The following is a 13,349-nucleotide window of genomic DNA, read 5'->3' on the forward strand; positions in this document are numbered from 1 at the left end:
GTAGTGATTTGCTCGATCTCTACTGTCCCACAAACACAGGAAACATGGTGTTTTTGTAAAACCTGATTGTTGTCCAAGTAGTATGCTTAAAATCTTGAAATCTCCACAAATTTGCCAGTTGTGTTCTCGGTATCTAATTTTATCCAAAACTAGTTTCATATATTCATAGTTTTCTTTCATTTCTGATGAATGCGCTATTGGAATTGGGGCCATATTGGCCATATTGGAGCCGCCATTTTAAATTTTGAAAATCAAACTTTAGATTCGTAATCAGCGACCCAAAAAATCCCTAGATACCAAGTTTGAAGTAAATCCATCAATATTTACAAAATTCGTCCGCCATATTGGAGCCGCCATTTTGAATTTTGAAAATCTAACTTTAAATTCGTCATCAGCGACCCAAAAAACCCCTATATACCAAGTTTGAAGTAAATCCATCAATTTTTTAAAAAAATAGCCTACCTCTCAAAATCCGTCAGGTTTTTGGAGGTTAGAAAAAAATCCTGACGTGATGGAGCAAAACGGACTTCGGATTCGTGTTCAGCGCGTCAAAATACATAGGAAATGACTAGTCTAGGCTGCCGCGCACGACACTTTTTTTTGTGGGGCTGTGTTATTAATAATTTATTAGTATCATTTCGTATTTTGTAAAACGTGACTTAAATAGTGAATTGGCAATTAATTGTATTCCTGTATCAAATTTTCGAGGTTTCGAGTTCCTTCGAGAAATTCTCGAATTGTCTTTTTTTAGAGAGGAATCTTATTAACAATAAATAATACAGTTTATGTTAGTGCAATTGATAGTAAAAGTAGAAATGAATCCTTAATATTTAGTGAAAAAATTTTTTGAGTAAAAGTAAGGATAAGAGTTAAAATCTTTTAAAGTGAGAGTAAAAATTTTTTGAGTGACATTGAGAGTGAAATTTTTTTTAAAGAACGTGAAAGTGAGAGAGAAAATTTATTGAGTGAATGTGAAAGTTAAAGTGAAAAATTTTTGAATGCGAGTGAGAATGATAGTGAAATATTTTTAAGTGAGAGTGAGAGAAAAAAATTTTTGAGTGAAAGAGAATGATAGTGAAAAATTTTTGAGTGACAGTGAGTGCGAGAGACAAAAATTTTTGAATGAGAGTGAGAATGATAGTGAAAAATTTTTGAGTGAGAGTGAGGGTGAGAGTGAGAGAGACAAATTTTTCAGTGAGAGTGAGGGTGAGAGTTACGTGAACGCACCCCTGGAAACATTTCTCTAACTTCATGTTTGCCAACTGTTACTTTACAATAAAATAATTTATTTATTCTAATAATTTATTGAAACTGATACAATTTTTTTGAGTTACCCAGTAACAACAAATTTTTTAAGCGAATGTAGCTTCAAATCGCTACGTAGCGATATGTTCGTAGCACTGTTGCTATTTGTAATCCCACTCCCGTGTCCTTGTTTTTCGGCTCCAAAAAAAGTGACACTGCATGGCCGTTTTTGAATTGAGATTTTTAGCGCAGTTGCAAAATAATATTTCAAAGAATAATTTTTAAAAAAAATTTTATTTTAATTTTTATCGTTTCGTTACACTAGAACGAAATATAACATTTTTAGAATTTATTATTGCAATAATTAACAATTTTTTAAATTTCTTTCTCTTTTTATTCCTCTTTTTCTATCTCTTTCTATTTCTCAAAAAAGATAAGCAAAGAGATAGAAATATAGAAATAAAAAGAGATTAAAAAGTTCTATATCTTTCAAGTATCCATTCTGCATCTCCAAAACAGTATACCTTTTTATATTTTCCTATCTCCTTTTTTCTATCTCTTTCTATGTCTTCACTTCCATCAGGATTGATTCCAAACGACCAGTAATATATAAATTCAAACAGAAATCTCTTCATAAAGGTTTATTCTAAACTATAAACCTAAAAAACGATTTTTTAAAAGGTTTTATTTTTTATGTAGGAAAGAGTGGGAAATTGTGCCTCGTTGGGAGTCGTGCTCCACCTTAATTTTTTTATTATGGCAATTAATATGATAAATGTCAACTATTGGCATATTCTTTTCTCGTTAAAAACTAACTTTTTAAGTGGTACTCGTTATCTATGAAAGCATTTTTCGTGTCTTTACCGATATTGATTTAAAATTTTGTTCTAAAAGTTTTTTTGTCTCTTTATGTTTAGGCAAATTCCACTAGTTTTTTAAAATGATCACAATGTTTAATGCATAAAAATTAACTGTCATTAATAACTTTCGATGTACAAATAAAAAAATTCGCATAAACATTCGATGTATTAATTATTCTATGACTATTTTAAAAATTTTTGTTAGACAAAATAATCGATTACACGTGTAGTTAACCGTGTAACAAGTTTATAAAATTTTCAAGAAATATCAAAAGTATCAAATACACGTGTAATTACACGTGTAACAATCCTTGAATTTTCGAAAAAGTTTGAAAGTATTAAATACACGTGTAATTACACGTGAAGTTTCAATAGAAAATTTTAATTTAAATCAATGTATGAATTATACGTGTAAAAATTTAATAACATTTTTGTGAAGTATCAAAGTATCGATTACACGTGTAGTTCCACATGTAACAATTCTTGAAATTAAGAAAAAGTTTCAATGTATCAAACACACGTAGATATTCTGTCGAAATTTTAAATTTATATTAAAGTATCAAATATACGTGTAATTACACGTGTAAAAAATTAATAAAATTTGCGAGAAATATCAAAGTATCAATTACACGTGTAATAATTCTTGAAATTTCAAAAAAGTTTCAAAGTATGAATTACATGAGTAAAAAGTTTATAAAATTTTCGACAAATATCAGAGTATCGAATACACGTGTAATTGCATGTGTAATAAATTTTTGAAATTTTAAAAAAATTTCAAAGTATGAATTACGCGTGTAATTATATGTGTAAAAAGTTTATAAAATATTCAAGATATATCAAAGTATCGATTACACGTGTTTAATTACAAGATACATTTTTTCAATAGGGGTGACAACTTATTATCGATGAATTGGCACTTTACATTGTACGTGATCGGCGCCACGGAGCTGACATTTTATGTGATGCCATGGAGCTGACATTTGACATTTAAACAAACCTAACTCAAACAATTCTGCAAAATAATTCTTTTCCGTGGGTAGATCATTTGTTTGCAATGTAATCTTCAAAAAATCGTAATAATTTTAACAAAGAGTGTTTAATTTAAAAGAATAATATTAACACGGTACTAACCACTTATTTTTGTACATTTCATATTTTCACAAAAACGATTTTTTTAAGTGTAGAACTTCCATTTTTATAACTTTTTCTTACTGTTATTTATTGCTAATGGATTTTATTTTAGATTGTAATTCGCAGATAGCATTAAAAGGTATTATAACCACTTAAATTATAGGAAAAAAAATCTTATTGAAAAAATTGATGGATAAATTTTTTTTTATGTTTTATAATTTTATAAAAAGTATTAAAAAATGTATTATATGCACAAATTGTTACAACTATATACACAATTCATATTACAAAAATTCTGGGTTCAAGTTTCGACGTTTTCAATAAAAATTTTTGAATTAAACTTAAAATTTTTAAAAACTGACCCGCCACGGAGCTGACATTTTGGAGGTAAAAATACAATTTTTTAAAAAAGATAATATCTATATATACGTATTTTTATTTGTGAATTGGTTTTATACATACCTTTAAAATTTATACAAACAGTAAAATTTCGGTATGTGTCGAGTTTGATAACTGTCGGATTGCGATATGTGTCACATTTTTTCCACACTTATAATCTTAGCAAGTGTCGGGTGCTTTTCTCCTACTATTTGCTTGCACATCGAAAACAAGCGCCGTATAAAATCGTTTTCAAATATGTACGTTAATAAAATAAAAATAATGTTTTCTATATCCCCTAACCGAAAGTCCCAATTTTCTACCAGGAACAGCAACTTTTATGGCCTGCTCGAACCAACGCGCGCTCTGATTGGCTACGAGATTTTCGTGGCTCGGTATCATAGCAACGCTCATTACAGCGGAACCTCTGTCTTTTTGGTATTAAAAGGTGTCAAAAATTTCAAAAATGGAGAACTGTTCATCTGAAAGTTCCGCAGACGAAGAAGAAGTGTTCAGAAATTTTTATGAAGAAGCCGTACTGATTGTGCAAAGTGAAATTCTGCCAAAAAAGTCTAGTGATCGGTACCTTTTAGTTTACTATACATACAAAAAGTGGCAAGAGGAAAATAAGAATTCTTTATCCGATTCCGAAGAAAACAATTTAATTGTTTACTTTGAAGCTTTAAAAGTGAAACTGAAACCGCCAACTTTGTGGAGTATTTGGAGCATGCTGAGAAAAACTTTGAATGCAAAAGACGGTATTAATATCAGTAATTTTCTTAACTTAAAAAGCATAATAAAAAATAATAAAAAATAAATATTAATAATAATTTTTGGTTACAAACCAAAAAAAGCCTTTATTCTAAAATGGAAAGAAATAATGAAATTTATGAACGAAGCTCCAGATTCCGTATTTTTAGCAATGAAGGTAATGGCTATTTAATTAATTCAATTACTATTAAGAAAATTTTATCAATAAAATTATAATTATTTAATTAAGGTAATTAGGTATCATGAAGGTTATAAAAACTGACGTTACTTATTAATATAAGAATTATAATAACAAAATTTGAATTTTGTAAATGAATTTAATTTTTAATTATTCATTAGTAGGAAATATTAATTATTTACATTTTAAATAATACTACATTTGTTAAAGTCAGTTGAATTGAATTTGTTTTCATGTTTGCAGGTTATACTCATATTTGTCATATGTGGTTGTTTACGCTGCGATGAGATAACGAACATAAAGGTTGAAGATGTAGAAGATTTAAACAATAAATACGTAGTTTAAATCAATTCTAATAAAAATGAATACCCAGGCCAATTTATTATTGGAAATCTTTTTTATGAAAAGGTCCAGAAATAGATTTCATTGCGACCAACTGACAAATTCAACGACAGATTTTTTATTAAATATAAGGAAGGAAAATGTTTCAGACATCCAATTGGAAGGCATAAAATTGGCGAAGTACCCGAAAAGATTGCTTCCTATCTATCGCTTCCAAATCCAAAAAGATACACTGGCCATTGCTTTCGCAGAACATCAGCGACTCTGCTTTCTGATTCTGGTGCAAATATGCAGATGATAAAGCAGCTAGGGAGGTGGCGTTCGGATATGATTGCCCAAGGTTACATAGAAAATTCTATGCATAACAGACAATTAATTTATGACGATATTATTCAAAAAGATACAAGTGCTCTTTCAAAACCATCGACTAGTACGCTAGTGACAATACAATACAATACAAAGTAAGTGAAAAGAATTATTTTAGTATATTTTACTATAAAAATATACTTATATACTTACATATGTCATTCTTTTTTTAGGTGGATTTATAGAAAGTGGTTTTACTACTGCAAATCAAAATCAAATACTAATACCAGTCGCTAAAAAGAACAAATCAGTAAAGGACAGTAGTAATTTGTTTTTTCACAAACCAAGTGTGAAATTAAATTTTGCAAATCAGCCAACTATACACTTAATTGTTCAACCAACCGTTATATCAACAGTTCAACCAACGATTCAACCAACTGTTCAGCCATCAGCGTCAAAAAAAGAAAAAATAATGAAAATTCCGACAATCAAAATCACCCTGATCAGCCACCTACTCATAAAGAAAAAAAATAATCCAGTTGATAATTCAAGATTTGACAATTGCACTTTTAATAATTGTACTTTTAATATCTCTTCATGTGTTTGCAGTAAAGAAAATAAGTCATAAACTGTAACAAGAAAAAGTATAAAATTGATTTTATATTTTAAAAGTATTAATAATAATAATGAAAAATAATAAAAATAAAACAATAAATATTTTAATAAAATAGTAATCAAAAAATGATAGAAAATGATAAAATATATTTTTTTTCATGCCCGCCCCGACCAGCTAAGTCTCGGCTAATATTTATTTAACGTACTTTCGGCTGCGGATACAGAAAAATTGTATACGACACATGGCTAGAAAGTTGGATGCCCTGGCAGGCGTGATATATAGGGCCTCGGCTTCGCCTCGGCCTTATATATCACGCCGGCCAGGAAATCCGACTTTCTGGCCTAGTATCATAATATACTATTTTAATTATGAATTTAAAGTAGGTAAGTTGAATTTTAATCTAATTACATATTAAATTATTATTCAATCTTTTATATTCGAGAAGACTTATACATTATACATCAATAAGCATTTGAAGACACTATGATATGGCACTGTCTGCCTCCCCATCACCCGACACTTACTGAGATTGTACTGTACTCAAGACAAAATTTTTTTGTATTGAATGTATTTTGTGTTACGCCGCCAAATGTTACAATTACATGCAAATCATCCATATACGTGTTAATATATAACAGTTTAATACCTTAAAATAATTACATATCAAATTAACAATCCTATTTGAAAATTTAAATATCTATAAAATTATTTATTTGTGTCCGTCCGCATGAAAAGAGTCAACTTTGACGATTTCAATATGGGTTCCTTTTGCGTGATCATTAATGCGAATACTGCTTGTATGAAATAAATTAAAATGCTCCCTTTTCAGGCGGACGCATATACTAATATAACTATTATATGTTATAGGTATACGAATCTGTGTAAATGTCCTCTAACTTACTTCACTAACATTAATTTATCTTTTTGTTTAAGCTTGACGAAGTAAGAACATTAAAAATTTTGTCATCAATAAGAAATGGACACATGTTGGTTTTTCGTGACCATCTTTACTGTTGGTTATGCGCTTCCAGACATCATAAGGATAGGTAACTAAGTGTTTGTATTTAATATATTTTTATAGTTATCTCAAAATTATATTTCGTATATCATTTAACCCCAAGGAAAGCTTATAGATATTTGAATAATAAACTCATTGATAATATTTTAATTTTCAATATAAACTTTCTATCTATGCTCCTCGAGGAATGTTTGTATTCTATAAAATGTAATCAGAACATCTATCCGTTTAGTTAATAAATATACAGATTGTTATAATTTTAGAATATATGGCAAATTATGAGTTAAATAACTCTGAGAATTAATTTTTCACAATAATTTCCAGAGTAAAATTTGCAGTCACAAAAAGGTAGAAATAATTTCATCTCTATTTTTTCATGTGAACAAAAATATATTAAACATTTGTTAATCTTAGTAAATTAATAATGATACATTTATATATCTTATCTGACACAACATATCTGATTGACTGTATGTATAATACTGACTAAACTCACTTTATACTACTTGAAGAACCGGCTACCGTTTTTCTCTCTTACTCCGAAATAACAAATTCTCAAATTAGCCATAGAGTATGTGGGATCTAAACGCTAACCCCAACATACTCCCCTCCCTAAAAATTTTATAAAAAATTACCATCACAAATGTTTATAAAAACCATTCATTCAAACTTATAATTTTAAAAAAGAAATATAACCATAACCGAAGTTCTTAATTCAAGAAGGATAGTAGGAAGGACTTAAGTCCATCTAAAAGTCAAGTGGCACATGATTGATGCCTTCAGGGCCCTATGCCAACGCTCTTTCATCCCCTTGGATGCGGGATGATACGCAATGGTACAGATCCTTTGACCTTTAGACTGTTGAAGCAATACTTTAAATACTCGGCACTCAAATTGACTACCCTGGTCGATTATGACAGTTTCCAGGGGACTAAATCTTGATATAAACACATCAGCAAATGTGCGGTTGACTGTTAGTGCCTTAATATTTTTAAGAGGGACTGCCTCTTGCCAGCGAGAGAAACGATCAATTAACGTTAAACAATACCGAAATATCTGGTCTTCCGGTAAGAGACTAACTATGTCCATATGGACGTGATGAAATCTCGATTCGGGAGCGATTACATGTGCAAGTTGTAATATCCTATGTCTAGTGATCTTAGGTTTCTGACATTTGAGACAACTCCTTCAAAATTCCGAAATCTGCTTATGCATCTGAGGCAAAACGTATTGCTTTCTAATGATTCGGACAAGAACACGAGCGCTGGGGTATGACAATGAATGAATTTTCATGACTTTTTTACGCAAAGATGCAGGTATGAATGGACACAAAGTATCACCGGAAACATCGCAATACAACAATACATTTTCTTCATCAAAAAAAATTTTCTTAAGACAAATTGACCATTGCGAGTTAGCAATCGTCAACTCCACATTTTTATCAGTTTATTGAGCAGCAGCTATAATATTCTCCTTTATAAGTTTTATGCTTTTTGCAAAAAGGCAAAACTTAGAGGATTGTGATCAGTCAGTATTTGAAACTCATGTCTTTCGAGGAAATACCGAAAATATTTTATAGTTTCAAAACTTGCAGTAAGTTCCCTGTCGTACGTGCTATAGTTGTGTAGTGCAGGGGACAACTTTCTAAAAAAAATGCTAAGGGTTTCCATCAATCTGAAATATACTGCTATAAAGCTGCTCCAATGCCGAAATCAGAGGCATCAGTAACAAGACGCGTCCTAGCTCCCGAAACAGAATGAAAAAGAAAAGTGTCGTTTGCAATTTCGTCCCTTATCTTATCAAAAGCCGCGTCCGAATCCCAAACTATTTCAATGATCATTTTTCTTGGAACCTGTAATAAAGCGATTGAGAGATGCAAGAGTCTGCACTGCGTGTGGAATAAATCCTCCGGAATGACCGGAATTTGATTCTAAGTCATTCGAAGGTCCAATTTTGTAAATATCGTTGTACCAGCGTTTTACTACTATCAGAGTAATGACACTTTCCCTGTTCTAACCAGTTTTTAAATTTTTCTTTAGCTGGTTTTAACTTTTCTGGAGGAAGTCTACGAGCACGTTCAGCGAACGGGGGACCATCTGTAATAATATGATGGAAAACGATACGAGTGCAATTTACGTTTCCTTGCGATGGACAGGTAATCTCTGGATATTTTGATAAGACTTCAGAAAAGATCGCTTGATGATTTATTTTATTTACGCTACACGATGCAACCTTGCGAAAAATGACTTTAGTGTGGAAATTGATGATCGTATCGATTAATTTACGCCGACTTAAATCAATCGTCAAACCATAATGAGCCAAAAAATCTCCTCCAAGGATAGGATATGGAATTGAAGCTAAGCAAAAATTCCATTTAATTTCACATCCAAATCCGAGATTCAAAGATAAATGTTTTTCCCCGAAAGTAGACATTTTCGACTCGTTTGCAGCGAACAAAACAATATCAGTCGGTATAAGCCGAGATTTTCGTTAAACTGGGAGAAGAGAAACGTTGGAACTGGCATCAGTAAGGAAAAGTAATCCCGAATAGCGCTCACGCACACGAAGAGATCTAGAGAGAGCGAAACTGACAGTCTTGTTACTGTCGGGCACGTTTAGTTTTCCGAATGTTTATTTTTATTATTACCCTATGGATCGGTTAAAGTCTGAAAATAGTTTATTTGTGCGGACACTAGAATTGCTTAAGTATTCGGCGGTAATTGATCTAAAAAAACTGACTTAATGATTTCATCGCTACAATGTTCGTCTTTTAAACTTTTCAATCGTGTTAAAATCAATTATGGTTTTTCATCTGTCGATATGTTTCTTTTTAGAAGTTGTCGTAATCCGAACTCAAAAGAAAAAGAATAAACAAGAATAATTCGCGTAAAAATGTCATTTGTTACCGAACACATCTGGATAATATCGCAAGCACAAATGAACACAACGGATCCAAAAAGAAGGGTCATTTGAAACAAAGCGAGGATTTTAAGGGATACGAAAAGCATGCAGTTAACATTTTGAGAAACTCTATCTAATTGGAGTTGAAATTTAGACAAACCTTTTTTTGGCGCCGTTAATCGAGCCTGACTATCATCCTCATTAGCCATGTTAAAAAAATAAAATAATAATTTCGATAAAAGGAAAAAAAGCAATAATTATATGTCACTCAAAATCACAAACGATAATCTCGAATTTGTGTTAAATTTAAATAAAGATAACGAAACGCACGAAAAAAGAAATAAAAATATTACAACATATGTGACACTTTACGGTGAAAGGGACCTAACGCGACAAAAAATGATAAAATTTTAGACTTTTGTATTTGAAAAAGCAATTCATAATATATCGATTGATATCTAAAACCCAATATTCATTTTTTTGTCGCGTTAAGTCCCTTTCACCGTAAAACGTAACATATTTACTCACACATATGCATACGATACTCGTTCGAAAAGATAAAAATAAATATATAAAATAAAATAAACAATTTTATTCGAATTTTTCAAAAAAGCAATTTATTACGTGTTATTTATTTGTAATTATTAAGAAATAACCTTGTATTGTACTGTTAAACTTGTTTGAATAAGGTGCTAATATTTCGATTTAATGATCGTTAATGAATTTCATTGACATTAAATATGTAAATATCAAGAAAATTATAAAATATTATATATCTTCCTATATTACAAAAAGATATCGCCGCCGCCTCCGCCGCCGCTGTTTCAAGAATTCTTGACCTAGGAGAGGGGAGTCCCCCCTCCTAAATTTTGAGGTTATGTTCGTTTCAAGGCTCTGAATTTAGCCGCAAGTCCCCCTCCCTCCTCTCATTTCCCCTCCTCCGCCAAAATGGCCTAAATTTTGAGGTTTTGTTCGTTTCAAGACTCTGAATATAGCCGCAAGTCCTCTCCCCTCCCCCGCCAGAAATGACCTAATTTTTGAGGTTATGTTCGTTTCAAGGCTCTGAATATATCCGCAAGTCCCCTCCCCTCCTCTCATTTCCCCTCCTTCGTCAAAAATGACCAAAATTTTGAGGTTATGTTTGTTTTAAGACCCTAATAAAGCAGTAAGTCCTTCCCCCTTCCCTCATCTCTCTCTGTATTTCCCGCCAAAAATGACATAAATTTTAAGGTTATGTAAATTTCAAGACTTTCAATATAGCCGCAAGTGAAGGTGGAGTTTCCGCCAAAAATTTATTTAATTATTTATTTATTATTAATTGAATTAATTTATTAATTAAAATTTAATAATTTTAATAATATTTATTCAGATTTCAATGAATTTGTAATAATAATTCTTTGAAATAGGTGGTTCATTTGGAAAAATAAGATCAATGGAAAATTAAAAAAAAATGATTAAAATAGGGGGGTTGGCGCGCGAAGCGCGCAGGAGGGCGTAGCCCCTCTAGTTTTTATATATAATCCAATTTGTGGTAAAAAATTTTATTTCCTTGATAGTCAAAATCCACAAAGTCCATCAAGGTCGAAGAAATTCGTGTTGGAAATAAGAAAGATTTCTAACAGTCAATCGATATCCTTTGAATCTTGAAGCAGCGGCAGGTTTTACGAAATTGGATCCAACCAAATTCAACGTAGAGTTTTCAGAAATTACCTCTAGATTCTAAATTTCAAAACCCCGAAATCGTACCTGATCGTATTTTCGAGATATATGAATGTGAGCAACACAGTGGTCCTCAAGCATCGACAGGTTCGATTAAAATGGATCCAAAAATTGACTGAACAGGCTCTTAGAAGACTGATCATAGATGTAAAAACTGTATTTCATAAAATCCTAGCTGATCGTTTTTTCGAAAAAACTCAAAATTACGTCGTATGATTTTTAATATTAATATTTCAGTATATTCTTTAGAATAATCGGTCTCTATATCTATAATATAATTATAATACCACCTTTAGCTTATCCCAGGACCAACGACGTGGACGTAGTGGTAAAAATGGCCCCACTTTTTTTTTTTAATTTTTTTTAACTTTTTAAATTTTTTTTTTAATTTTTTTTAACTTTTTAAATTTTTTTTAAAATTTTTTTCAAAAATTTTTTAAACACTTTTTTTTTATATGAGCCTTCTGTACCTTAATCTAAATATGCTCTGATGAAAATTCAACAACTGCCTTCTTTAGCCTCAATGAATAAGAAGAGTCAGTAATAATATTTATCTTGTACCGCTCCCAGAATTTTAAAAATTCGCGGTGAATTGATTCACCTGCTTGCTCTGACCATGTGCCTAGCCCAGTATTATTTAAAAACAGCAATGAGTCTTTTAAATGAGCCAAGATTACATGCATTTTCAACGTCACTGAAATTTGTAAGCTTTGAAAAGCATTTTGTAACTCAGTTAAATACGAGTCTACATCATCATGAATTTTCTTAGAAGAAAAACAGCAGCTAACTATTTTGTCCATAGCCTTGAAAGCAGTTACATATGGTACTAACTGCAGAATTCCAACGCTTTCATAAATATTTGCATCCAGAAGTTTATCCGATTCTTTTAAAAGCTTTCGGCATGCGTTTCCCTCGAATATATCTCCATGATAGTTTTTTGAGATTACCTTTAATTTTGTAGGACAGATTAATGCCTTCTCTTTACCTACAAGAGGAACTATGCCATCCCAAAATAAATGGTTGACAAATCCCTGTAAAAGGTACAACTCGGGAATGACACATTTTTGTAAAACATAAATGTCATTTTCTTCATTGAAAAGCGGTGGATTAATTGTACTATTGCATTGCTTAGCAAATTTTTTTTCCCTATAGAACAGAATTTCGCATAATCTGCTTTTAAGTCTCCGTACGTTTTCAGTTTCAAAGGATCCTCAGAACTCATTATGTCACTACTAAGCCCTGCATCAGTTACATCATTCTGTTCTGAATTCGCATGATTTCTTAAGTCTGATAGTTTAATAAAACAGTAAGGACAAGGGTAAGTTGATGTCGCAGTTTGTTGACCATTTATCATTATTAAGAGTTTGAAATCCGACACGAATTTAAAAGGAATACTATTGAGGTTGATCAGATCAAATAAAATCTTTATATTCTCATAAGTTTCCTTTATTTTCGGAACTACACACAACATGATCAATCTTCGTACACTTGTTATTTTACTCTTTTTGGCAACACTACCACCCTCAGAATATAATGCTCTAGACTTAAGCGGTATGTCTTCATCTGAATCAAGATCTTTTTCCAATTCACTTAAGTAATTTTCTGGAAATATGGACATACATATTTTGAAAAAACCTTGGCCACCATCAGCCATAACTTTAATAGCATAATTACCAATAATATTTCGTTCTATTATCAAGGCATCAAGGATTTCTTCAGCATCTGCGTAAACAACAGGTCTTTCTTTTTTTACATTTGTACCATCACATTCGAATTCATGTACACTTTCTTTGTATAAATTTTCCAACTTTTTTGATTCTTTAGAAACATGTTCTCTATAATACGTTGGTACAGATTTTTTCCCAACATTGCATCTCAAAAAAT

The 13,349-nt window shown here is 31.2% G+C and overlaps 3 protein-coding genes across 6 annotated transcripts in view; 2 read left to right on the forward strand and 1 right to left on the reverse strand.

Annotated features, from left to right (window-relative positions):
* Positions 1–4,028, reverse strand: part of LOC127276971 (putative nuclease HARBI1) — a 65,035-nt gene extending 61,007 nt beyond the window's left edge. Inside the window, exon 1 of the mRNA XM_051297730.1 lies at positions 3,938–4,028. Within this exon, the coding sequence (XP_051153687.1) occupies positions 3,938–4,028 (91 nt within the window). The remainder of the gene's footprint in view (positions 1–3,937) is intronic.
* LOC127276958 (glutamate receptor ionotropic, kainate 1-like) overlaps positions 1–13,349 on the forward strand; it is a 143,769-nt gene that overhangs the window by 20,704 nt on the left and 109,716 nt on the right. For 3 of the 4 annotated variants that reach the window (XM_051297716.1, XM_051297715.1, XM_051297718.1), the window contains one exon: positions 6,761–6,873. In XM_051297716.1, coding sequence (XP_051153673.1) covers positions 6,804–6,873 — 70 coding nt within the window. In that variant the 5' untranslated portion in view covers positions 6,761–6,803. Of the gene's footprint in view, positions 1–3,033; positions 3,138–6,760; positions 6,874–13,349 lie in introns of those variants that run through there. The other variant, XM_051297717.1, reaches the window with a different exon arrangement.
* On the forward strand, positions 4,081–5,841 carry LOC127276972 (uncharacterized). The gene is made up of 3 exons (XM_051297731.1): positions 4,081–4,196; positions 5,055–5,366; positions 5,445–5,841. Exons 1-3 carry the CDS (start codon positions 4,081–4,083, stop codon positions 5,506–5,508), a joined length of 492 nt encoding a protein of 163 aa, XP_051153688.1. The 3' UTR covers positions 5,509–5,841.

The sequence above is a fragment of the Leptopilina boulardi genome, unplaced genomic scaffold, assembly GCF_019393585.1.
Source record: "Leptopilina boulardi isolate dan_hultmark-lab unplaced genomic scaffold, ZJU_Lbou_2.1 LbouV2_162, whole genome shotgun sequence".
NCBI classification, from domain to species: Eukaryota; Metazoa; Arthropoda; class Insecta; order Hymenoptera; family Figitidae; genus Leptopilina; species Leptopilina boulardi.